This window comes from Siphateles boraxobius, unplaced genomic scaffold (assembly GCF_051911475.1).
Source record: "Siphateles boraxobius isolate OS27281-9 unplaced genomic scaffold, OSU_SipBor_1 130, whole genome shotgun sequence".
NCBI lineage: Eukaryota > Metazoa > Chordata > Actinopteri > Cypriniformes > Leuciscidae > Siphateles > Siphateles boraxobius.
Window position 1 is genome coordinate 17,797,406 of NW_027508734.1, and position 22,911 is coordinate 17,820,316.

The following is a 22,911-nucleotide window of genomic DNA, read 5'->3' on the forward strand; positions in this document are numbered from 1 at the left end:
TTAGTTCGCGATTTCTCTAACTGTTTTCTTCCGTTTAATTTCGCTCTGAATTAATACATACAGCTAATCTAGAGCTAGTTTTTATATTTATTTGTCCAAAATGGTGTCAACATATTATGGAAGAAGTGATACGGTTGCTGTTGTCTCAGATGAAACAGTTGCTGCTTTTTTACCTTACACATCTTGTTCGTCATTGTGATCACCGAGATGACAACGCTTAAAACTAATTCATTATTTTGTATGTTGTGCTACAAAGGCCTACAATACATGGAACATGTGTCCAGGAATTGCATAATTAAAAATATACTCTCTATATTTTAATATATGTGTGTGTTATATGTTAAATACACAATTACTAAGTTTAGTAAAAGGACGTTTTGTCGGCCCGTACAATGTATAATCCTGCGTATGCTGCCCTCTGGTGCACAAAACAGTCCATTACTAGAATTCACCTTCAGATTTAGTCAATACTTTGTATGAGAGAAGAACCACACAGACAAGCAGCTTCCTTTAAGTCAATAACTTTTATTGTGATTGCGTTGGAAAGCTTCTGATATGGTGCCCAAAGAGGGCGGATATGACAAATAACATCACACGGAGGATTTGCACGATCCTGTCACTATACACATTTGGCACTAATTTGACACGACAGGCGATATCTGGATTTAACAGTTATTTCTGTTGTTATAAATGTTTTCAAAGTGCAACAAATTCAGAACACATGCTTGTTTAGCTATGTGCATTGTTCTACATATATTTGGGGTAGAATAATATGAATTTACCATATAATATTTATGGATAACATTTTCTCTTTGTGGTAAAATTAAGGGGCAGGTTTCCTCAACCAATTTACTTAAGAATTGCCCTAATATACGACATAAGGAAACGTTTAAAGCCAAGCTAATGCAAATTAGCCAAACAATAACATTAAGAACCGAAGAAAAATATTTGCAAGATACCATATGGCACTCTATATTGCTTTGAAGAAACAGCTGACTTACAAACAGTTACAATACTTATGATCATTGCTGTCAATTCATGACCACTGTTTTTATCAGTCAAGTCTTTGACATTAGATGAGTATCAAAGCATTCAAATAAATATATTCCATTTTAAGTGTATTTTGTTATTGCTAACATCAATATCTATCTCTGGGCTATTATAATGTTTTTATAGCTATAAATATGTAATATTATAAACAGACATCAGCACTAATATTGTCAGAGAGGATAACAGTCAATTTTAAAAGCGCATAATACAGAGGAGGAGGGGTCTAAGGCATGCACAGGGGGATTTCATGAAGTGGAAGAGATAGTTGGAAAAGAGCAGCTGTCGTTCAGACCCATAAACAAACACACATAATTGCACCATACTTGCATTACATTTTATAGATAGTACAACATATTATTTTCATTTTAAATGGCATTCTTTAAAGCTAATCTACATTATTCCAGTCATATTCATATTAAGTTAAATGCTTAATGTCAACCTATCGTTTTGTGTGCTGGAAGACCTGCTGTCTCATCACAGCACTCAGGCAGATCCCTTCCAAAGTGTTAACAAAATACCAGATGATTGGTACTAGACATATACTCTAGATTTAGTAAAAACAGACTGATGGGAAGTCAATGAGATGGGCATAGGCTAGCATTCACAAATTCAGCATGTTCACGTGTATATGCCAGTGTATATTATGATAGAATGATTGACTATGATACATTCACACAGTAAAATACAAAATAATTTTTGATCCAGATTCACAGGCAAAATTCAATATATACGTATGCAATTCCACACTCTTAATAAATACACACAAAAATAAACATTTGCTCTTATTAAAGCTAACTAAAAACTTTTAGTTCTTTTGATACTTGATGCAATCATGCAAATAATTTAATTAAATAAAAAATACACCAAATATTACAATAAATATCGAGCATGTCAGCATTTTGTAACCCTGTTTTCTTGTTTGTCCTTACAGCTTCCTTTGCCTGTGTTTTCCTTCATCATCCTCCCACTGCATCAAAAGGGCTAGAGTTAAGATGGCTGACACAGCGGGCTGTCATTTCAAATGAGCACTAAGTGAATTACTCTCCCTCCATTATCGTAATGAGAAGCCTTTCCCATCGAGAGAGGGAAACAGCAAGGGGGGGAAATTATATTGACCCTTTGGCACACATACATTAGTCTTACTTGCCAAGCCCTCTCCTCCATCCCAGATAAAATACTCAAACATACAATGCCCGTATGAAATTTGAACTAAGAAGAGGTGAAATACACAGACATGTATACTGTCCAGTGTAGTTGGTAAATGGTAAACACAGACTTTCTCTCTCATATACACACACACACACACACACACACACACACACACACACACACACACACACACACACACACACACACACACACACACACACACACACACACACACACACACACACACACACACACACACACAAACACACACACACACACACACACACACACACGAAGAGTCATGCTGTGGGCACTAGACTACATGCAATGTAAGTAGCAATCGAAATAAAAATAGGTTTTAAATATTAGTACATTAACACACAGACTCGCCCACACAGAAACTGTTCAGTACAGTTAAACAACATACATGAAATGAAATGGCTCCTGATTCCAGAATGAAGTATTAATATATTGAGTTGGACCACAGTCAGAAAGCAGAGACAGCCGGATAAAGTAGCACATGAATTACTGAGTAGATGTGGTAGATACATTATGGAGATAAATGTATGGTAAATCAGCCAATATAATTTAAGCCAATAAAAACAAGAAAATTATTAAAAAAAGTGGGATCCTGAGGACCAGTGTAAATGAGGGTTTCTAGGTTCCAATGGAACAGACATGTGTCACTGTTCAGAGGTAATATAACTATAACATTTTTTTTCTGATACATACATTTGATGACCGTAGCACTTGGTAATCTCTAATAGCATCTTGAATTCACCTCCTCTCTTATATATATATATATATATATATATATATATATATATATATATATATATATATATATATATATATTCACATAATATAATTGAGTGATAAGTATAATATTCTACACAGGGAGGAACTAAAGTGCAACATTCACAAATTCACTCTCATGCCTACTCAGAGACTGTAATCAACGAAAAAGCTTTGGCAACCTTTGCTGTTCTGAAAAGAGACTATTAAGGGTTATGGTCATCAGTTTTCCCTTCCTTTGATCTACACTTTCTTACATTAACACCAGATTTATCTAGAGATCTGTGCAGCGCTCCTGCTTGCTGTAATGGTCGAACTGGCTCTTCCAATGCATCATGTAAGAGCTCCAGCGATTGAACTCCACTTTCCATTGTCGCTCAACATCATCAATGTTTTCTGGGTAAGAAATATGGGAAAACAACAGCATGAGCTTTGACAGAAAGGCAAGAGAAAAACGTTGAGGGAATGATGATTTTAAGAATGGCAGAAAATAACATTTCTGTACAGAGAGCTGTAGAAACCAAGTAATCCATTAACTACTCAACAGTAGTTCATCACTAGAAAGGTCCCACCCATTTAACAAAGAATTTGGCAACAGCTCCCACAGGAGAATTTATAACTTACGATTCTAAGTTACTATGGACAGGCCTGCACAATCCTCCCTGCCCCCACCCAAGAGCAAGTGTTTAATTGCTTTATATTCTGGTTCACTTCCAGTGTAATAGTTGGCACAGGACGTTTGTTTAGATTCTGAGCAAAACAGATACACTAGAATAGACAAGGCATTTCCTTGAGAAACAAAGTGGATAGTTTACATTGTGGCTGTACTTTGTTCAGACTTCAAATATGTTAATAAAAAATGTTAGAGAGGGGAAAATTAGATAGGAAAAAGTGAACCTAACACATTTTCTTTTGTAAGATGATTTAATCTTACTGTTATGTAGACTCCCTCTACTAAACAATAAATTCCACTGTACCATTCCATAAAACACAAACCTGCAGTTTTTCATCTTTAAACTAAACTCTAAGAAAATGACCTACAGTATCTCTGTAGATCTTCCATGTTTAAATGTATAAGATAATGTAATTGCATGACAGAGGAATATACTGGTTGGGTTTGTTACCTGTGATGTTAAGCAGGCGAGGCAGGAAGCCGTTCCACAGAGCACAAACCTGTGTCCTTAGACCCTTGTGCACCTTCAGTGGCTCTGTGTTCAAGCCCATATGCTTTTGCTCAGTAGCTGTAAATTGAGGCCACTTCCTCCGACTGTCTATGGTGCCATCGTTGTTAATGTTGGGATTACTTCATGAAGACAGAAAAAAAGAATGTAGGGAGTTAACCTTCTAGGCAACAATACACAACATTACACAACTATTAGATAAGTTGAACCTTTTCTGAAAAAGCATGAAGACAAATTTTTCATGGACACAGACTCTTTTGCCATTTAGCCACCTCTTACCCGGTGCGAGCGAAGTTTGCCCAGTATCTCATCATTCGTCGACTGAGTTTCTCTTCCTCTGCTGTGTAATTGAGTCGTTTTTCTAATGGCAGGCCAAACACAAACTCAATCTCATAACCATGGATTACGCCCATCCACTCAGGCCAGGCCAGGTTTGAAGCTTGATGGTCAAACAGGTAAAGGTACACAGCACCTAAGGACAAAAAGAAGGGGTATAGATTGAAGAAAAACTGGAATTGCACAATTTCATATAAAAAGATACACTCTGTTAATGTACGTGTTGCTCTATCTTCATCCCATCGGTCTTGGATTTTATACTGACATCTGTCCGACTTGGTAAGGATGCATTAAGTTTATTAACTGTTGATGCTTCACTCCGGTGTGTTTTACACTGTTATCCTTTACCACTATAATGACCTTACCATGTGAGTTGCCACTGTTGTAGCCTGTTGGTCCTGAGTTTCCCCAGCCTAGTGTCCCTTGAGCTGCGGCTCCCTGCTGGGTATGGAGGCCAGTGTGCTGGGCGTAAGTCTTTGCAAAATGCTGCAGAGGACAGATGACATTTTGATCTCCTACAATATCATCCATGGCATCTCGATTCTTTTGGGGGTTGTTCTCATCCATCCAGTCAGTGTACTGAAGGATAACTGCATCCAAGCCAATCTCATTAGCATGGGGAACACTCATTTTCACGCCTTCAAGGAATTCTTCTCGAGATATCAAACTCTCATTGTCTTTACTGAATCCCGGTGCGCCGTAAAGCAAGAAGTAAGATCCCTCATCCTGATTTACACCCAGCATGATCTGAGTGTATTTGAAGTTCCCTGAGCTAATCATGGCATCTGGGGTGTCGGGAAGGAATACACCATCTATGACAGGGACAAAGGAAAAGCGGAACAAGCTACTATAGGGGAGCACTTGCCACTCCTGATCAATTAGTTCCTGTGGATTTTTGTTCCTCAGGCAGTCAACCAGCTCAGTATCGTTACCCTCGCTGCAGCCAACGAGTTTGCCCAACAAGGTGGCCCTCCGACGGGCCTCATCAAAGCTAACGGTAGCCCAGGGTGTATTAGGAACACCGCTCTGCATTATGGCACGTGTGAATAACGGGCGGCTGTCTGGTGATAGAACATGCATGCCAACTGATGCTCCTCCAGCACTTTCTCCAAAAATGGTGACCTGTTTTGGGTTACCGCCGAAGAAGTGGATGTTTTCTTGGACCCATTGGAGGGCCATCCTCTGGTCAAGGAGACCCACATTTCCTGGTGCTTCTGATGAGCCATTGAGGGCAAGGAATCCAAAAGCTCCAACACGATAGTTCATAGACACAACCACTACCCTTTCAGAGTATGCCAAGTACCGGCCATCATAGACATCAAGAGAGGAGGAGCCACTATAGAAGCCTCCACCATATATCCAGACCATTACTGGGAGGTTCTGTGGCCTAGGGGTAGGAGGTACCCACACATTAAGATACAGGCAGTCCTCGCTCATCATTCTGTTGGGGTTCCACATCTCGATACCTGGAAAGCCTGGGTAAGAGGTGTCTATGAACTGATGGCAGGCATTTGGGTAGTCTCTAGCCTCGAAGAGACCATTCCAGGGCTTTTTGGGCTCTGCTTTCTTGAAACGCCTCTTACCCAGTGGAGGTTCAGCGTACGGGATGCCCAAGAAAGCGATCACATGACTCCGGTCTGGAACAGGCAAGCGTACACCCTGCACACGGCCCAGCCTTGTTGCTACTACGAGGTCAGGATCACTCTGCGCGAGACACCAGTTGAAAAGGAACATGAGGAGAACAGCGGGCAGAATGCAAATGTCTGAGGTCTTCATTGTGATTTTCTGTTGTTCGCTGGGATACTACTGTGATCACACTGTTCTGAGCCAAGGTCAGTATGACCTGTGGATGAAAGACAAAAGTTACAAAACTGAGGCAACAAAACAGATTTTCGATCCATTCAATTTCATCCTATGCATGTGAATGCTGAATACCAGAAACACAAGCTCATTCAAAGAAAGTTTCCCCAAGAATAAATTTCAATACCTGCGAATTTTGCATAGCAAAAAAAAATAAAAAAATACCGGCTTCTTGATAGAATTCAATGTACATTTAAAATTTGCATGCTCAAAGTCTATTGTGACTGAATGAACACTGTTTAAGCCTGCTTGGCCCTGTCAGTGCGACCAAACAAAAAGGCACTGATCCGTAGATAAATTCAGAGTCTGCTTTAGTTAGGTTTCATGCTCACTTTCTAGGACCCACAAACACACCTGTGAGGTGAATGTTTATGTTTTACATGTTGCCTGGTTGCTATGCTGACTGGATTAGTTTTGGGGTCACAGTTAGGGATAGAAGCACATGAATTTGACTGCAGCTGTGTGAGTGTCTGTTTAAACAAGGCTATTTCTGTTCACCCAGCCCCCTTTGCCTGTGTGGGGTTCTATTTTTGAGGGTGTTACTTCTCTCTATCAGTCCATCAGCCTCTCTGTTTTTCCAACCCTTTCTCTTTTACAAGCACCCTACACAAAGCATCACTTACTGTAAGTGTTCTCTGCAACCCAATCTTTACACAATTAAAGAGGCTGTCTGCTCAAAAATGACAATTCACTCACCCTGATGTTGTTAACAAGCCTATGACTCTCTTTCTTCTGTGTGACACAAAAGAAGATATTTGGAAAATGTTTGTTTTTTTCCCATACAATGAACTTTCATTGTATGGAAAAACATTTGAAACATTCTTACAAACATTTTCTTTTGTGTTTGGTGAAATAATGAAATAGAGGCTTTCAAAGCCACCATCAATGGATTATTAGAATAAAAGATATCTTAATAAGGGATTGGTGCCAAATGCATTAAACTGGACTGCTCATTACATAATCTCTTGGCCATTTCAGAGAAACCGATCTTAAAATAACAAGTAAGATTATATTGGAATCAATAGTGAAAAGAGGCTTGGGGGACTGCAATCCAATTCATCAGTCACAGCGTCTCAATGGATTTATTAATATCTTAAAAGACAGCTGCATGCTGGAAATGGGGGGCAAGGGTAGCTATAAGTGGGGATTGCGGATAGACGTAGAGGGGGGAGAGGCTGCCGGGACTCAAATTAGATCCTGGAATCCATGTATGAAGTTCACTGGGGGGTTTGCTTTCAGCTTGGGATTACACTTTGTTGTGCACACTATCATGTCATTAAACACACAGCTTACTTTCTCTGTCTAACTTTCCACAATTCTTTCGTATGAGGAAGAATGACAGTCTGTCTTTTTTCAATTTAACGGGAAACTTTAATGCTAAGCCATTAGGCATATATCTGTCCCTTTCTCATTCTTTTCATGCATCACAATCACTGTCAGTAAACCTAAATCTATCTCAGGTTGAGCTCTGTTGCCATAGAAATTAAGAGCCTGCCTGCATTTCTCATTGCATCCTCACTTATTTGTCCAGTCGGTCTGTACTTGGTTTCAATTTTTTTTCCATCTCTAAGACTGTTGCTTACTTCATGTGTGAATGAAGTGGTGAGTTAACCCATTAATATCCTCAAAAAGAGCCGTGTGTTAATTTTGTAATGACCACAAGTAGGTCCAATGAATGCCATTAACAGAATAGACTAAACATGATTAGTTAGAATTTCCTTCTCACTAACAGTGGAAGCAAAAATTTTGACCGAATTAATACCACCATCAAACCTAAATGACAATCTATTTGTGTGTCAGTTCGTGGTACCCACAGTGTGACATGACCAATAGGCCAAAACATTTCAAAACTGACAGTTTGATGAGCGGCACTGAGATCGATGGAATTTTCCGTTTCGTGGTCTGTCCATCTAATATTTCATGAGAGCGTTCTCAGCAGTGAACACGTGCCCATGCATACATGCTTGTGCTCATGCTGTTCAGGAGCCAACTACAGACATGCTAATATTACAATTACAACCACAATATTTTAAGCTTTCAAACAATCCCCCAGTTGATGAGGTAGTGTCCATGCTACAATAGAATACTAATGTTAATTGCCCTTCTCTGAGGCAGTTTTACGACTATAATTAACTTTTCCCAGAGGAGCACAGCTTCTGAAGTCTAAAAGCTTATCATAACTGCATCAACATCTGAGTCAGAAGTCTCTATGTAATTGAGAGACCAAGTGGGTCATTATTGTAATGCAGTATATTTTGAGCTATCTAACTTAAATTAATATGCCTGTGTCAGACTTTCAGAAATGTACTCTGTTCAAACTAAGAAAACCATTCAATTATCACTGTAAGTTCTTTTTGTTGCTGCAACTGAGCATTGAAAAAAAGGTCCAGTTAAGACTTATTTCAGGGAGGGATTTGAGTTAGCTTACATGAGGATGTCACAAGTTATTTAATTTTCAACCATTTTAGGAAAATGTCACTAAAACATTTCATCAATATCTGGCTGGAGGATGATTTTATCACAGCTTGGCTTTTGATAGATAAAGGGAAACAACAGATAACATGATGGAAAGTGATATTGAGGACACATACAGAAAAACAATTAAGAAAACATATTTCCAAGAAAATTGTTTTGTTTGAAATATTTTAATTAGAAAAAGGAAACATGTGGAATATTTCTTAAACTGCAGTGTATACATGAAAAAATTGTAACACCCACGCAAAAAGAGATACAATTCCTTGAAATCCATCCCGATGTCCACATAATTGTGGGGGTGGGTGGGGAGCTAGCTTACTAATAGGCTATGTGTTATCTCTACACATTGAGAGTGCATTACGACATAAAATGGGTAGGCTACATGGAGAAATCAGCATAGCAGTGAAGACCCAAATCATTAAAATAAGTGTAAATCTAACCTTGACATGAAAGCTATGAGAGGGAAATCCGAAAACATTTAATAATTCCAATCGCCGTGTTTTGCGGTGAACTTCAATAAACAGAAATCACAGACACGCATGCACGTAAACTGAGCCTTTAGGCTACGTACCAGAAGGATTCGAAGCAAACGAGCGATCGGTTGACGCTCTAGTTAAATTGGTAAAAAGAAAAAAGGTTACAAGTAGACAGGTGCTGAAGGCAGTGGCAGGTTCTAGAGGGGGGGCCAGGGGGGCCCGTGCCCCTGTGACAACAAGCTTGGCCCCCCTAAATGTGGAGTGTGAAATAATTTTTACAAAACTGTTTTTTTGCTATCGTTGTTATTGTTGTATGCGTATTATTTTTTTATTATTCTATTTGTGGATTTGCTTGTTCACGTGACAATTCGCATCACATTCGCGGGAATCGCGGCAGAATAACGTCTGTCTCCTGCACGCGAGAGAGGAGAGAAGGAGAAAGCTGGTAAATGTCAGTTCAGTTGCAAGTTCATTCTTTGTGCGTATCGGGTGTGCGATGTGTAGGCTATTGTCTATTATGATATTGTAATCAATGTCTTAACTATACGAGGCACTGTGAGCTGACATCGCATTTCTCTATCGTCCTTTCACTGCTGTGTGCGGTTCATAGGTAGGCTATGTCCCCAAATTAGTTTATGTCTTATATTTATATCATATTACGTTCTTATTTAGAATATCAGATCAGCAAGAGTGCCGTTTTGCCGTGCACAATTGCAACTGTGATATTGATGTTATACAACAGTTAAATTAACAATAAGTGAACATTGGGAGTTACTTTTTAGAGACAATATTGTTTGTTTTCCCTTTTTTTCGCCGACTAGAATTTCAAAATGAAACCGTAGCAGAGTCTCAATGCAACAGACAGCGATGATTTATAGACTGAAATCCGCGTTTTGAAGGAATCACTTGCTCCTTTCCCGAATGAATCAGCCGTTTGAACAAATCGGTTGAATGAATGAATCCCTCAACTCACCTATTAAGACCGTGACTTGCCGCCGCCTACTGGCGGTTTTAGTTTCATATTTAAAGTATCCTTTAATTAAAACATTAAAATTAGAAATCATTTCATATTTAAATATTGATTTAAAAAAAATATCTCGTAGCTTTATTTATGAAATTATAAATGGACTGTAAATATATTAATGCCGCTTCTGTGTCACCTCTAGACTGCACTGCAAAGATTGATTTTGATTAAATACTTTAATTTGACTGGTAACAGTGGTACTGTATAATTATTGTATAATTAAGTATTATTGTATAAATAAGTATAATTACTGTATAATTTGAATGTTAGTATTTGACATAAAAGGTGATTCATAACTCTAAATAAGTTTAGAAAGAATGTCCATATATAGGTAAAAATGCCCCTGGAAATCAATTTAAGGTGGCAAATTAAATTAATAAAAAATTTAATTTCGGTCCCTGCTGTTAACTGAACACTGCATAGAATATTAAAAAATATGAATATCTTTGTGAGTCTGCTGTCAACAACAGGCCTAAACCAGCCATGTCACCAGCACAAAAACACAATCAGTAAAATATCATCTAATTATCAACAAAACATTGAAAATATTGAGATATATTTTTGTCAATATTGCACACCCCTAATGTACGGTATGAATTTTGATTTCTTCAGGTCTTAAAAAGCCTTAAATTTGGCTTTAAAAGGTGTGCAGGAACCCTGTAAACGGTTAGTAGTTACCTAGCAAGTCAGTTATTTTCAGTAAATAAATTAATACGCTACTTGGTCCCCATTGCTTTTGCTCTATAGTTCTCACCAAAATGAAGAGAAAGAAGGACATCATGTCAATTACAGTTACTGTGACTAATACTGAATATGTAATGCAAATGTAAAAATATAATGGAAATGCAAATGCTTTGTTGAATGATTATAAACATGGTATTTTGCCTGTTAATGCCTGCAGTGCAGTGCAGAAAATATGACAACAATAAGGTCTAAATGTAACTGGCCCCTCTAATAGTACAACTGGCCCCCAGCTTGTCCCCCCTCCCCCCCTAGTTGAAATGGTCTAGAACCGCCACTGGCTAAAGGTAAACAAGACTTGCTATCAGGGAACCAGGGTCTCCGAGTGCGCGTGCGCCACTGTATTTCTCTAGCATGTCTAATTTCATCTATTCTTCAGCGCCACAAATATGACCATTAAAGACACGAGCATCCAATACTCACAATGTTTTTCGGTTTGCTTACTTGTTTATAAATATATTTATTCGCAATGCGCACAATTTTGGCGGCACATTTTGTCTGGAATTATCCATATTTAGCGCAGCCTACTGTAAAACAGAAATTACAGTCAGTGCTTCATATAACAATTATGCAATAATCGGTTTGGCCTACAAAATGACATAAAATAATCAGCGCCGTTAACTATATTCTTAATTAAACCCCTACTCGATCACTATTCATGACTGTACAACAACACACGATATAATATTTACAAAACTGCCTTATTCGTTTATAAATGCAACATGAATCGAAATGTAAATATGCCCAGAGTAGCTGAACCCTGACGCTAAATTCGGATCTCATCTTCTATATATAGGCTATATATATATATATATATATATATATATTTTTTTTTTTTTTTACACAATATAGCCTGTTGGACTAGTCAACTGAAGAGCATATGAAGTGCCCGATTAAAAACTATAGAAGCCGCAAAGATGACTAAATTATTGTAGGCTACCTGGTGATTCCAGTTCACAAGCCGGCTTTGCTTCAGCGCCTCTGCCCTGGGCTCTTCCCCTCCTCTGCTTGTCCTTGAAAGAAGAAAGCCAGAATTGTTGCCGTGCCGTAGGGCGATAAGCAAAAGCAGGACAACTGGGCTAGGAGTAGCGTGAAGGGAGAGAATTATAGTGTCGCCTGTCTGATTTTAACGCTGGATCAAGCCTCAGACGGAACTAAGAGAAGAGTCGCACTGCATTGCTGTGTCGGTAGGGGGAGACTCATTATAATAAGCAAAATCGACTAAAAAAAACCAAACAAACCATAGAGTTCTCGCGAGACGATGCACCACTGTTGTTCGCACGCTCTCCACCACCCAGATCTAAAGCGCCTGTGTGTAGGGTCTGTCGTTTGCAGGCGTCAGCATTAAGTGCATTTCTCAGGTCCTCTATATTTCTTGTTTTGTACCGCCGGGTAAATAAACGCACAGTGTACAATATAAAATACATGGGGTATTTTTTATGTTTATCACAAAGATTCTTTCTCTAATAACAACTCTAAAAATATATATATTTTTAAATCTCAGCATACCGCACGTAACAATGCAGGATTAGTTTCTGTTTGAATAAGGCAGAATTGTCTAAATAAGCAGCCTATATTCTAAAAAGCATAGGCTATCATGGAATTATAACATCATACCATATATCTATCATTCCAAAAGATAAGCATGCTGCATACATTTGTCTATCTATATTTGATTTTATTTGTTTCAGATAAGATTGTATATCATCATCTTCACATGTCAATTTACAGTTCTGATCCAATCTTCCTCAGGTTATTGTCCTGCCTTGATGCCACTAGCTTATCACACAACAACAAAAAGCATGGAAGAGAGTATGGAGCTATATCTCTTACTTTAAGGGACTTAAGTTGTCTCTTGTCCACATTGTTCTTGGACATGTCTTGTCCTTGTTCTTGTTTTTACCTACCGTTAAACCTACTGTTTCACCTAGAAAATGTGTCATGCAGAATCTATTATCACCTTGCTGGTGTTGAGATGTAAATGGCTAAGATTACTCCACTCTACACAGTTATTTCCCCACATTCCTTTATTCCTCCTCACTTTCATTGCTAATGACCAGGCCCAAATAGAATCTGCTCCCACAGAACTCAGCAGAAAATAATTTCCACATAATTGAAGTACTTGAATGTCATGCCCCTCCCCGTTTAAACATTTTGATACAGTAATGCTTTTAGCTAGAAATAAGAGTGTGGCATACTCAGTTCAGGTTAAAACACTTTTTGTTTACATCTATTCCACAGATTTAGTACGATCAGCACAAAAAGGCAAAAAGGTCATCCGATTAATTATGGGATACTGAACTAGCAGATTTTGAATCTTTGAGTTTCTCTTGTAAACCATCTCAGTAGAGCTCAGTATGCCTCCAACCTTCTCTGGGTTACAGTTCTGTGAACATATTTACTTAAGTCAACGTCCACCAGGGGATCTGTACTGACATTAGTGTAGACATTAGTGTATAGTGTATGAGATTAGTGTATTGGGACCTGTGTGATGTTAAAGTGTGGGTCACACCATGACTCACACAGCGCATTCCTGTCATCCATTTAGAATATTGCAGTAATACATTTATGTTGACTAAATTGTATTTTTGAATATGTATGGCAAAAGAGTGGCTATGTCCTATTGCTATCAGTGTACTCTTCCCTAGAGCATTCTAGTCTTTAATTGGAAAATTATAGTGCACCATTTTAAATGCTAATACAGAGTAAATCCATCTTCCTCTTTGTTGGTTCTGCATTTGTGATTCCTGCCAAATCAGCACCATTAATGTATTTCCAAGCCAAGTAGAGAGTGAAAAAACTGCAGACAGGCAGACAGAAAAACGCAGGGAGATGGTGGATAGAAAAAAAGCACCTTCTCAGAGCAATCAATAAGAGCAGTTAAAAGCATCTGTTTGCTGAGCTCAACCTATTATCTAATTGCTGGCCTACCGGTGATTGCATGGACACATTAATCTCTCTCTCCCTCTCTCGTTCTGCCCCCAATAATTCTGGCCTATAATTCACTGCTGTAAATTTCAGCAATTTGAAGACAAAATGCTGTTTGTGAAGATATTCAAAAACTAGGTATGCCATTAGGAAGATTACATTTTTAATCAGAAACAAAAAGATTTTTGATGCACCAATAAGAAACGTATTTATTTGAGTATACATTTAGGCCTATGTGAGACATATGAACGTAATTAAAGGATGATACTGCATCAATCCTTAAGCATACTAATAATTATATATAATGACGATGACAGTAATGATGGCAGCAGGCATACAAGATCCTTAGTCGTGCTTCAAGTAGATAGAAATCACACAGAGTAACACAAAAAGCTGATATGCAGAATTGTACCCAGCATGCATCTGTTTGAAACTGCTCCCCCAACAGGCCAACGAGTGGAAACGCATGTATGCCACTGTAAAATGGCAGAGCGGCTTGAATTTTACTGTCAGTTAAGGGTGGCTTTACTTACTTACTAATTGTAGTTTGTAACTGATTTTTTCTTTTATTTATTTTTTTAGATTTGACATGTAATCAGTTTCTCTTTACAAGTAAAATGATTTATATAAATTCAGTGGTCACCTAGTGGCGTGTGCAATTCCACTAAATCACGTTACTTTTTTGCTCTCTTTTTTCACTCCGACCCAATCATATATATCTCTCAGCAACCTCATCAATATATATTACCTCAGCAAACTGCTCTAGAGCTCCTCCTGCTGGTAAATCCTATTGGTCTTGGTGAGTTGATGACTCATGAACTTGAAATAAAATATGGCAGGTTGTAACAACAGTATAGTTTAGGAATAAGTAGTAGCCTACATATGTCAAAATAACTCTAAACAGATTAATAGGGGAATATTATAGACATATATAAAGTTTGAGGCACTTAGCAAATATAATGACAAACAAAATGTGCTCCAACACTCTCTCCCATAACGCTTCAGCTAATTTGATTGTATATCCATAATAACCATCAAATATAACACAGAGGCAGGGTGAGCTGATTTTTAACTATAGTTAAAATAACTACTGGGTCATTCTGTAAAAGATTTTTCACATAGGCCTATATGTGAAAAATCTTTAACAAAATGACCCAGTTATCATCTTTTTGTGTTCATAAAATGTCTTCATAAAACATCAAGGTTAGTGGACAGCTGGCAGGTTGAAAGTTCAGTCAGTAAAGATATTTTCATGGTCCAGAGTCCAGAGCTAATTTTATTTCCGCAATCACTGGAGATTTGAACAAACATTGTAGCCTTTGATATCATTAAACAACAATGCCATCATTTGATGGCAGGGTTCTGAATAATACACCAGTACATTGTTATCTGCAATATGTTTGTGTCAGTCATAGACAGTAATAAAATATTCATTTATGAAGACATTAATCATAAAACAGGCCTACAGTACTGTTATCAACCATGACCAAAAGCACACTTTTTTATGATAAACTTGCGCAATATTTCTGACAAGCATATGACAAGTTACTAGGTGGTGGCCACATAGGCCATAAAAAATAAATAGAAATGTTGTGCAGAATACAGGACACATACTGGGGCAGGACACAATGCCACACCTGTCTACTTTAAACTGAAAAGTGTAACATTCAACCAATTAAATCTTCATCAGTCAAAGATGAAAAATAACAATTTGGTCGCAATGTTCAAATTTAAGTATTCAAGATTTGGTGATATATTATTGCTACACTGCAACAATTGTTTGTAATTTTTACAGAAGAAAATAAAAAAAATCTTAAAATCGTAAAAACAAACTGCAGGGTTTAACATCACATTATATGTAAATTTACTGTAAAATGCTGTCAAATTTATGTTTGACAGTAGGTATGCACCGATATGGAAATTTTGGCCGATACCGATAACCGATAACTCTTTATATTTGGAAGCCGATAACCGATAAATTGGCCGATAAATACAAATCCTGATATTATTTTCTCTGTTTACAAAAACAAAAGCAAAACGAATACAGTGAACTGCTTTTTTTTTTTTTTTAATTACAGCAGAAAACAAGGAAACTCCAAGGAAACATCTCGATCTTTCTTTACCCAAATTCATTCACTAAATGTAGCAAACTTATATTTGGAACATATTTCATAACTTTTCAAATTAATTATACAATTATATCTTTGCACAATATTATTTATACAAATATATAATTTGCCTGATAAAAAAAATAATAATGCATAAAACTTACTAGTCACTGAACAACATTAACAAAGAATCAAAATGTGCCATGGATAAATAAAGCATGACTTTGCTTTGTGTGCATTTAAGAACAGTTAGGCCAACTAGAAATTATATGGGATTGATTTGGCTGCTACTTATGTGAATGTAAGAGTGGAATGTTTTTTTTAACGAAGAGAAGCATTTCAGCTTTCTCACACAAAAGTCGTTTCTCTTTTCATCAATCACGTTTGATGCCGCTGAGAAGAGACGTTCGCTGTCGACACTTGTACAGGGAGCTGACAGGTATTTGCGTGCAGCTTGGGCCAGGGCTGGAAAACGTGACATGTTGCTTTTCCAAAACTGCAGTGGGCTCTCATTCCTGGAAATGGGTGGCTCGCTTAGATATGCATTCACCTACAAAGAGGCACACAAAGTCTATTAAAATCTTTTCTTCAATATAACACAAATAAGCATGTAAAGTTGTATGCATGTAAGCACTGTAAAAAATTAAAAAAAAAGAATACTTGCTGCCTTAAATTAAGTGCAGTCAACTTGGCTGTTAAATTTAGTCTTAAATTATGTTAAACTGACTTTAATACATGAGTTTAATCTAGTATAACTAATAAAAAAGTTGAACATTGCTTAACTTATGAGTTAAAGTAATGTAAAAACATGTAATGGCTTATTAATTATATTTTTTACAGTGAAGTCCTAACATGAATGTTTTGTTTTCTACTCTTTATAACTGTTGTCAAATAAAATTGTATTTGTTGTAATTCTGTTTTTTTTCTTTGTTATTAAATGGTTAGGTACAGCACTTTTTAATATGATAATTTTTTACCTGTTGTCCTACTGGAGTGTCTTCATATGTCTGATGTTCCTTAGTTGTGTTTTCTTCAAGAATTTCACCATACATGTCAAGCAGGGATTTTGCGCCTCCGTCGCTCTCTGTGCGTCTTTTTTTTAAAGGAGACTCTGTCTCGCTCGTCTCTTTCTCTGCATCTTCTGGTGCTGTCATCTTGTTCAGTTGTCTCAGCAGCATTTCTGTTGCTCGTTGTTTAGTGGCTTGATCAAAAAAGCAATCTTTGTACCTTGGGTCCAAGATCGTTGCCACGACGTACAAAGGCTCTGTGTATATGCTGTTAAACCGCTGCTTCACAGCCTCGAGCAGAGTAGCTTTTGTCGTCTTCACTCCGCTATCTGTACTGAGACTCTTGTTCAGTAAACGTTTCAGAGCCTCAACAGAGGGGATAACATCTGAAGTCGTTGCCTTGTGTGAACTTACTTCTCTCGTCAGTTCTTCGAAAGGTGCAAGGAGTGTTACTGCATTTTCAATAAGGCCCCACTGGTATGCGCTGAATAATGCGGGAAGCTCGTATTCTGCCCCATAGGCACCAAGTGCACGCTTCTGCGCGATCAAACTCGACATCATATAAAATGTACTGTTCCATCGTGTCGGAGTGTCTTGTTGGAGCATCTTTTTTGACAATCCTAGCACTGTCTGTATCTCTCCGAGTCGGGACATGGCGAGCTGAGAATGTTTGAAGTGTCCGACTATCTTTCTCCCTATCGCCAAACAGTCAGAAATGCTGCGCTGGCTCAGAACTCCTTCGTGTACGGCTAACTGAAGAGTATGAGCCATGCAGCCAAGACTGTTCAAACCACAATCTTCCATGGCTTTTGCCATATTTCGGCCATTATCTCGCATGACAACATGAACCATATCTTTCGTTATGTTCCACTGAGCTAACATGCTCTCAAATGCACGCGCTATAGCAGCGCCGGTGTGAGAGCCTGGGCATTCTTGTGCGTGAAGCACCACTCTCTTCATCTCAAAGTTTTCCTCAATCCACTGAGCAGTAAGGCTCAACATACTCACTGGACTTACGTCGGAACTCCATATGTCAGTAGTAAAACTGATATGAGTTACATTTTTGCTCAAAAGCATGTGGATGTGTGTTGCTACTTCATTGTATAAAGCAGGGAGCGACACATCAGAAAAGTACCGCCGGCTAGGGAGGGAGTAGCGCGGTTCAATAAACTCAAGTAGCCGACGAAATCCTTGGTCATCAACAATGCTAAAAGGTTGGTCATCAACTGCTATCATTTCCATAACTTTGCATGTGATTGCTTTTGCTTTGGCACTGCTCTTGTCGAATTTCCTTGTACTGTCAAGTGTTTGTTGTACTGGCTTGTTGGTAAGGGCTACCGCTGTTTGTTTGCTTGTCACTTTTGTCTGATTGTCTTTATAAATTTCGGAATGGCGAAACTTCAGGTGGCTAATTAAATTAGTAGTATTGAAGTTTTTTGTTCTACTGCCTCCTCGCATTACCTCACATTGACAGCTGTTGCAAATTGCAATTTTGATGTCCTCTTTTTTCATGCTGAAGAACTCCCACACCACTGACATTTTGTCTCCACTCTAGCATAAACACTTTCAAATGCGCGCGCGTCTGTTGCGTGTGACGTCATGCGGAAGGCGCCAATTTATCGGTTTTGATATATCGGCCAAATTTTCTTATCAGGCCGATAACGATAACACTAAAAATAATCATTTATCGACCGATAACGATATGGCGCCGATATATCGTGCATCCCTATTTGACAGTATATCACTTAATGAAATACACAGGTATAAGTTAACACATACTGGCCAATATGTCATCTCCAACCTGAAACATTTTCACTATATTTTTTATGATGAATTACTGGCAAATCACAGCTGACTGTCAGGGTTCTGCTCTGGCAGCTTAGTGTCACGATCCAATTTACAAAAAGTGGAGAAGAGGACTCAAGTGCAGTAAAAGGATATTTATTAACAAATGAAAACCAAAACACAAAGCAAAAACCCACAAGGGGGAAAACATAATCAATGAAACATAAAACAGAACTGAACTAGAATGACAAACACTGACCAAGAACACGAATACGAAGACCATTACAAGGAACAGGGGTAACATAAGACAAAGATTCGACCAAGACAGCAAACAAGAAGAGACTTAAATAGGGAACAAATCAAGAGGGAACAGGTGGAAGAACTCAAACACTAATCAGGTAACGAGGGGGAGGGATCAAACAATGACAAGAGCACATGGCCCAACATAACAAAGACACCCATGTGCAATAGGAGACAGGACAGACACGTGACATTACCCCCTCCCTACGGAGCGGCTACCAGACGCTCCATCAGGCGGGACGGGAGGGACAGACCAGGGCGGGATGGGAGGGACATGGCACTTAGTCCTGAGAGTCCAAGGCGGAACACAAAGTCCATCGGGCGGTCAGGACGAAACACAAAGTCCATCGGGCGGTCAGGACGAAACACAAAGTCCATCGGGCGGTCAGGACGAAACACAAAGTCCATCGGGCGGTCAGGACGAAACACAAAGTCCATCTGGCGGCCAGGGCGGTGAAGACCCCTCGGGCGGCCAGGGCGGTGAAGACCCCTCGGGCGGCCAGGGCGGTGAAGACCCCTCGGGCGGCCAGGGCGGTGAAGACCCCCTCGGGCGGCCAGGGCGGTGAAGACCCCTCGGGCGGCCAGGGCGGTGAAGACCCCTCGGGCGGCCGTGGCGGTGAGAACCTTTCGGGCGGCCGTGGCGGTGAGAAGCCTTCGGGCGGCCGTGGCGGTGAGAACCCTTCGGGCGGCCGTGGTGGTGACTCCGGCTCAGGAACCGCGGACACCGGCTCAGGAACCGCGGACACCGGCTCAGGAACAGCGGACACCGGCTCAGGAACAGCGGACACCGGCTCAGGAACAGCGGACACCGGCTCAGGAACAGCGGACACCGGCTCAGGAACAGCGGACACCGGCTCAGGAACAGCGGACACCGGCTCAGGAACAGCCACAAGAACTGAAACAGTTACAAGAACAGACACAAACACAGACACAAACACTGGGTCCGGAACCGACATGGGCTCCAGCTCTGAAACAGGCACTGGCTCTGCCTCCGGCTCAGGAACAGGCACTGGCTCTGCCTTCGGCTCTGGAACAGGCACTGGCTCTGCCTCTGGAACAGGCACTGGCTCTGCCTCTGGGACCGGAACAGCAGAGACTGGCATCTCCAAGATCCGAGCCAGACGCTCCAGATAGTCCGTCACAACCTTGGCGGCCACGCCAAAGGGGATTTCTGGCTCTGTCCCAGACTGAACAGACGGAACGTGATCAGTCTCTCGCTGGGCAGACGGGACGTGAACCGTCTCTCGCTGGGCAGACGGGACGTGAACCGTCTCTCGCTGGGCAGACGGGACGTGAACCGTCTCTCGCTGGGCAGACGGGACGTGAACAGTCTCTCGCTGGGCAGACGGGACGTGAACAGTCTCTCGCTGGGCAGACGGGACGTGAACAGTCTCTCGCTGGGCAGACGGGACGTGAACAGTCTCTCGCTGGGCAGACGGGACGTGAACAGTCTCTCGCTGGGCAGACGGGACGTGAACCGTCTCTCGCTGGGCAGACGGGATGTGAACCGTCTCTCGCTGGGCAGACGGGACGTGAACCGTCTCTCGCTGGGCAGACGGGATGTGAACCGTCTCTCGCTGGGCAGACGGGACGTGAACAGTCTCTCGCTGGGCAGACGGGACGTGAACAGTCTCTCGCTGGGCAGACGGGACGTGAACAGTCTCTCGCTGGGCAGACGGGACGTGAACAGTCTCTCGCTGGGCAGACGGGACGTGAACAGTCTCTCGCTGGGCAGACGGGACGTGAACAGTCTCTCGCTGGGCAGACGGGACGTGAACAGTCTCTCGCTGGGCAGACGGGCATTTCCCCCTCCTTCTCCGTCCGTGACGGCGAGAAGTAGGTCCTGAGCTGTCCCTACAGATGGACAAAAATTGGGTTGACCCACATGTGGCGATGGTGTAGTCCGGGCAATCCAAGTAATCGTCGTCCATATAATTATCATCCGGATTCACCCAGTCAAACTCCTCGTCCTCCATGCTGCTGAGTCCACAAGTGGTCGGATCTTTCTGTCACGATCCAATTTACAAAAAGTGGAGAAGAGGACTCAAGTGCAGTAAAAGGATATTTATTAACAAATGAAAACCAAAACACAAAGCAAAAACCCACAAGGGGGAAAACATAATCAATGAAACATAAAACAGAACTGAACTAGAATGACAAACACTGACCAAGAACACGAAGACCATCACAAGGAACAGGGGTAACATAAGACAAAGATCCGACCAAGACAGCAAACAAGAAGAGACTTAAATAGGAAACAAATCAAGAGGGAACAGGTGGAAGAACTCAAACACTAATCAGGTAACGAGGGGGAGGGATCAAACAATGACAAGAGCACATGGCCCAACATAACAAAGACACCCATGTGCAATAGGAGACAGGACAGACTTAGTCTGTCGTGACACTTAGTCTGTGTTGTCTTTGTTTCATGTCTCTATGTTTGTGTTGTGCTTCAACTTATGGTTTTGTTTGTGTTGACCATGTGCTCCTTTGTTCCTGCCTCCTTGTTTCCCTGTACCACACCCTCTTGTCTAGTTGAGTCCAGTTTGTCTGAGTGTTGTCACCTGTTCCTTGTCCGAGTGTTGTCACCTGCTTCTCATGTTCTCTGCTCCCTTGTTGGAGTCCTCGTTTACCTGAGTGTGTTCACCTGTTCCTTGTCCAAGTGTTGTCACCTGTTTATCATGTTCTCACCTCCCTTTATATGTGTTCTCTTAGGCTATGTTTACACGGAAACGATCTGAAGAGAAAACGCAAAAGTGGCGTTGCGTTATCACTTTTTATTCTGGGTTTAGACGAGCGTTATCGGGGGAAATCCGCGTGCATATGATGACGCAAAAGTGTGTGAAATTCGATGTAGTATGCACTCCAGGCGGCTAGGTGTCAATGTGAAGCACTGCGACACAACAACACCAATATCTGAGAATATTTTGTACAACTGCTGAAAAGACTCTAGTACGTTTATCAGAGCTGCTATGGCAACTTGAAGGTCCAACGTATGGAAATAATCCGGAATATTGGGGTTATTTTCCTGTAATGGCGCATGCCTGTGGCGTAAACACGTACGCGACGAGAGCCACAGTGAGCAGATTTGCGTTTTTACTGTTTAGATGGGAACGCGACGGTGGATCGTTTTTAAGATTTCCACTCTGGAGGGTGGTTTCACTTTTTTGCGTTTTTAAGCCTCCAAAACGCCGTCGCCGTGTAAACGAAAGGCACATCCGATAAAATATTTTTACGTTTTCACCCAGAATCGTTCTCGTGTAAACAGGGCCTTACCCTCATGTTTTGCCAGTTCGTTATCATTGAGTGTGTTGTGCTACCTGTTGCTCATGGTTTCAGTTGTGGATAGTGCCTGGATATCTTGTCTTTTTGCGTTCCTGTTTGTCCCAGCCCTGCAAGCTGGCTGCTTCCTCTCTCTACCAAGCAGCAAGACAGGTGCAGTGACTGATCGTGCCCTGTGAGTCCATCTTCGTGTGCAGTATTATCCTGTCTGGCTCTTGCTGCATCCATTGGCATTGTGCAGCACATCTACCGCAGAACACCAGTGTGTTCACCTTGGGCGGGTCTCAACTGCCACCCTCTCAGCTTGCCTGACATTGTGCTTTGTTCCCTGCCTACTGTTTGGACTGTTCACCTCCTCATCCACCATCTCTCGTCTTGTCAACTGTCTTTCAATCAAATCTGTTGACACTCATT

General features: G+C 40.6%; 2 protein-coding genes across 3 annotated transcripts; both read right to left on the reverse strand.

The window, feature by feature from the left end:
* Window positions 1-505: 505 nt before the first annotated feature.
* ache (acetylcholinesterase (Yt blood group)) lies at window positions 506-12,268 on the reverse strand. Of its 2 annotated transcripts, none has more exons than XM_077228270.1 (5): window positions 12,028-12,268; window positions 4,877-6,354; window positions 4,455-4,647; window positions 4,119-4,297; window positions 506-3,390 (listed from the first exon to the last, which is right to left on the reverse strand). In XM_077228270.1, exons 2-5 carry the CDS (start codon window positions 6,285-6,287, stop codon window positions 3,269-3,271), a joined length of 1,905 nt encoding a protein of 634 aa, XP_077084385.1. In that variant the 5' UTR covers window positions 6,288-6,354; window positions 12,028-12,268; the 3' UTR covers window positions 506-3,268. The 2 variants fall into 2 exon arrangements, with proteins under 2 accessions (XP_077084385.1, XP_077084386.1); XM_077228271.1 differs by lacking the exon at window positions 12,028-12,268 and adding an exon at window positions 9,418-9,507.
* Window positions 12,269-12,812: 544 nt separating this feature from the next.
* On the reverse strand, window positions 12,813-18,132 carry LOC143736511 (zinc finger BED domain-containing protein 4-like). Its single transcript, XM_077227213.1, has 3 exons — window positions 17,101-18,132; window positions 16,476-16,673; window positions 12,813-12,866 (listed from the first exon to the last, which is right to left on the reverse strand). Exons 1-3 carry the CDS (start codon window positions 18,130-18,132, stop codon window positions 12,813-12,815), a joined length of 1,284 nt encoding a protein of 427 aa, XP_077083328.1.
* Between the last annotated feature and the right edge of the window lie 4,779 nt (window positions 18,133-22,911).